Raw genomic sequence first — 4,274 nt, forward strand, 5'->3', positions numbered from 1 at the left:
CAAATACACAAAAATAATAAAATAATTACAAAAATACAGTTTTAGAGAATATTAAACATTTTCACAATTTTTTTTAATTTTATTTAAAGAAAATACAATTTTTTTATGTTGTATAATTTGTTGTTGATTTTTTGTTATCTGTGTATTATCTTTTGTTGTTGTTTTGATATTATTTTCATGTTACTTTTATGTAGTTTTCATGTTTTTCTATAGAAAATCATAAAAATATATAAAAAAAAATTATTTAAATGTAAAAATATATATATTTTTTATAAAAAGTAATACCTTTAATTATCCCTATAATTATTTACTCTTTGGATCCCATCCCATCCCATCCCATCCCATTCCTATTACATATTGGGGATAAGTTGAAAAATACCATTTTTTTTTTGTATATATTAATCAAAAATACTCTCATATTATATTTTATTAATATATACACACTTTTTTGAGTGGATTGTCCAATACACTCTCACTCTCTACTTAAGTTTAGCATATAATTTACATTAATCTAAAAGGTCTAATAGGGACATTATCTAAAGTAGGTATATCTTAAAAGATATAAAAATAAATGTAAAAATTACAACAAGTAAAAAAAAATGGGTATACCATATAATTTCTTCTATCTAATATTTGCCTACTTGAAATAACATGAGATATATATTACTCAACTTAAATAAATGTTATTTTTTATTTAAAATAATTACTGTCAAACTTATTTATTGATATGTTGACACAAAATACAAAATATAATTTAGACTTTGGAGTAGAAAAAATAAAATTGAATAGGATCATTGATCAAAAAATGGACCTCCAAAAGACATAACATGACCATGATCACCTCTTATTTTCCAATCATCAACACTGTACAATTTTTTTGCATCAATGAAGACTTCAGCATTGTCAAAAATAACTTGTTTATGAGATTCATCAACGGTTGTCATTTGTTCAATAAATGAATCTTTTTTTTGATCTCCTGTTGTACGGAACCCATTACCCATTTCTGGATTAGGTTGTCCTGGCGGACTGTATGCCTCTCCACCCCATTCCATGTACGAAGCTAAATCTGTATTTAGAGCACTAAATATGCGTCCGGGCCAAAACCCGATTTGAGTACCTGCTTTTCCATATTCAAGCCACCAATTTCCATTTGTTGGATCCTATAAATATTATATGTACATAACAAAGCAATACAATATATTGTCAATGCTACTAACAATGAAATAAATCAAAAATTCAATACAACAAATATAGATAAAATAAATCAAATACAACCGATGGGAAGAAAAATATTCATTTTTACTATACATAGCTTCAATCAATGCTACCAAACCATTTTGAATAACTATAAGAGCCGTAAAGTCAAAGCAATCATATAAAAAAAAAATGGTTCTAAGACTCTTTTTTTCTTTTTTCAAAGTAATTATATTATTTTTTTACATATAATTTTATAAATTGGCATCATTAAAAATTAATTATAAAATATGAGTCTTTTTTGAATTTGATAAGCCTAGCACACTTATTTTTAGGGCAAACTTGCATAAAGTTTAATATATTTTTGTGTAGGTAAAAATTAGATAGTAAACTAATTATTACTAACCCGATAAATAAAAAATTGGGTATCGTATATTGTTTCACCACGTTGAGAAACTTGGTCAAAAGTGTAGTCAAGAGGTATCTCAGTACTAACAATAACAAAGCCAGGACATTGTGTGTTAAAACAAGAATTTCCACCGGCCTGTAAAGAAAAAAAAATATTTGTAACATTAAATATATATAAATAAATAAAACTTTTACATGGATGGAAAGAAGAAAACTTACTTGTAAAAATGTGAACGCATGAGTTTTACTGTCCCCGTACAAAGTAGGATTAACCTAAAATAACAAAATTTTTTGAAAAAAAAAATAAGGTAAAAGAATATAGCATGTATTAAAAGACAAACTCTATTTATCAAATATTGTACTTAAAAATATAAGAAGAAAATATATTATTTGTGGCATGTATTAAAATTGCAATTTATTCAAAACAATAAAAAAAATATATAAGTGTTACTTACTGTCCATCCAACTTGTATGGAATCAGGTCCATTTTTAATAGTCATTTGAGATGAGCTATATTGTGAGCCAGCCACAGTAGGGTTATAAATACTCATTACTGCCCCACCTCCATTATATCTCCTTTTAGGATCAGATATTGTTCGAAGCACAGCATGCTAAACAAATATATTATTATTTAGTTTAAATATTGAATTTGTATTATGATAAAAGAAAACAAAAATTATCATATAAAACCTATAAAAAACACAATTTTTTTAAAGAAAAAGCAATCTTCATTAGCTAACATCTTTCAATAACAAGGATAAAATGTTAGTAGAGACATTCCCCCTACTAATAATACATAGATAATTACTTACCAAAATTAAAATAAAAAATGATAAGTAAGCATAAAATTTTGTATAAAGGAAAATACATAAAAGAAACTTACATGAAGACCTGGTTTTTCAAGAGTGAGTGAACCATATACTTTTGTAAATAATTTGGATTTGATAAGATCTTCTTTTGTAGTTCTCCTAATAGGAACCGTTCCAATTGGACAATTTAAGCCTTTTAATTTTATTTTAGATGAATCTTTATGTTCACTTAAATTAGGACGAGACGAGGGTTTAATCTGCACCAACAATAATATAAATTTTATGCATTAATTTCATATATATATAAATTATAATAAGATATATATATGCACACAAATTTATAATAACCTTATAATGGTAAGTATGATTCTTCAACGAAGGGTGATCAAATGCAGGTTGTTTGAAGAAATCAATACAATCGTAAATAACTCCATCTTCTCTCTGCATATATACACATGTCAAATTATAAGCAAAAATGTTATTTTCATACAATAATATTTTATATGTATGTATATACAAGAGCATATAAAATAAAATTATATATAATGTTACCTTAATAGTCTTTATTGGTGGTTTATTCAAAAGATTAAGCTCTTTCTCAATTTCCAACTCTTCTAGTCTTGATAGTTTTGTGGTGTAGTCTCCAAAAGCATTACAATAGTATGAAATATAACACACTATAGTAATTAGGAAAATTGCCCTAATAGCCATGGATGAATGTGTTTCTGTATAATATCCAAAATCAAGAAAATAATATTGAAAATAAATATTAATTAACTTAAAAAAAAAAAAAAAAAAAGGAAGAAGAAGAAGAAAGGGATACCTTGAAGGCTTATACGAAATTAGTTGTGAAGATGAATAGAAAAATGTGTAATATATATACTTAAAGATATGACCAAATTAAGATTAATTCTTATCAGAAAACAATATTAATTACTATTAATTTATCCAAATATTAATTCTATGATTTCCAATATATGTATTCTTATCTTATTAATTTTAAGTTTTTGGATTTGGAAAATAATTAATAAATCTGATATTTTGTAAACATGGTATAATAATATACACCAATTAAAGCATATATATATTTTTTCTTTTTAAGCTCAAATCCAATCAAATTCTAAATTGTAAAATAAACATCAAAAATATCAATTAGGTAATTTTTAGATTTGATTGTAATTAATTAAAAAAGATATTTGATTTTAATTAGCAATATTTATTATTTATTTATGAATCAATCCATAAATCGTGACTAGTAAAAAGAAACTAAAATGGTTTGTATTCATGGGGGAGTTATTGGCATATAAATACGTTTTTAATAATCATCTCAAAAAAAAAAAAATATATATCTGTTCTATATAAAGTGTGCCTATATAACAGAATTCTTGTTCTATGAGAAATTCATGGGTGACTTTTTATTTATATTAAAAAATAAAATAGTTTATTATTAAAAATAAAATAGTTTATTATTAAAAATAAAATAGTTTATGAGAAATTCACGTGTCTTTTTATTTATATATAATAAAATAAATCCTATTAAATCCAAAAAAAATATGATTGAGTTTTCTTATCAATTTTTTTTCTTTTTGAATAAAAATAAATATGAAATTTTAATCGTATAGAGTTTTATTTTAATAAAATATAGTATTTTAAAATAATTTAATAGTATTTTGTTATAGAATACTATCACTTTTTGTTAAACATGGTTTTCAATTTTTGTTGACACTATCATATTCAATGTATCAACAAAAAAATAGACAATCCACATATATGCGGACCGGCTAAAATGAAAAGTGCAACATACAAAAATTACAATATTGTCTCTATCGAAGCAAATGAAGATTGAAATCCACAAATGACTAT

General features: G+C 24.0%; 1 protein-coding gene across 1 annotated transcript; it reads right to left on the reverse strand.

Annotated features, from left to right (window-relative positions):
• Positions 1–558: 558 nt before the first annotated feature.
• On the reverse strand, positions 559–3,194 carry LOC133035401 (protein neprosin-like). The gene is made up of 7 exons (XM_061111274.1): positions 2,964–3,194; positions 2,760–2,852; positions 2,486–2,668; positions 2,058–2,213; positions 1,822–1,875; positions 1,601–1,738; positions 559–1,160 (listed from the first exon to the last, which is right to left on the reverse strand). Exons 1-7 carry the CDS (start codon positions 3,120–3,122, stop codon positions 792–794), a joined length of 1,152 nt encoding a protein of 383 aa, XP_060967257.1. The 5' UTR covers positions 3,123–3,194; the 3' UTR covers positions 559–791.
• Positions 3,195–4,274: the final 1,080 nt, after the last annotated feature.

This window comes from Cannabis sativa, chromosome 3, assembly GCF_029168945.1.
Source record: "Cannabis sativa cultivar Pink pepper isolate KNU-18-1 chromosome 3, ASM2916894v1, whole genome shotgun sequence".
NCBI classification, from domain to species: Eukaryota; Viridiplantae; Streptophyta; class Magnoliopsida; order Rosales; family Cannabaceae; genus Cannabis; species Cannabis sativa.

Bases quoted from the DNA above. Each gene is read 5' to 3' on its own strand.
- LOC133035401 (XM_061111274.1), bottom strand. From the start codon at position 3,122: ATGGCTATTAGGGCAATTTTCCTAATTACTATAGTGTGTTATATTTCA. The intron at 2,214-2,485 runs GTAAGTTTCTTT...ATATTTGTTTAG, and splicing joins TTGAAAAACCAGGTCTTCAT to CATGCTGTGCTTCGAACAAT. The intron at 1,876-2,057 runs GTAAGTAACACT...TTGTTATTTTAG, and splicing joins CCATACAAGTTGGATGGACA to GTTAATCCTACTTTGTACGG.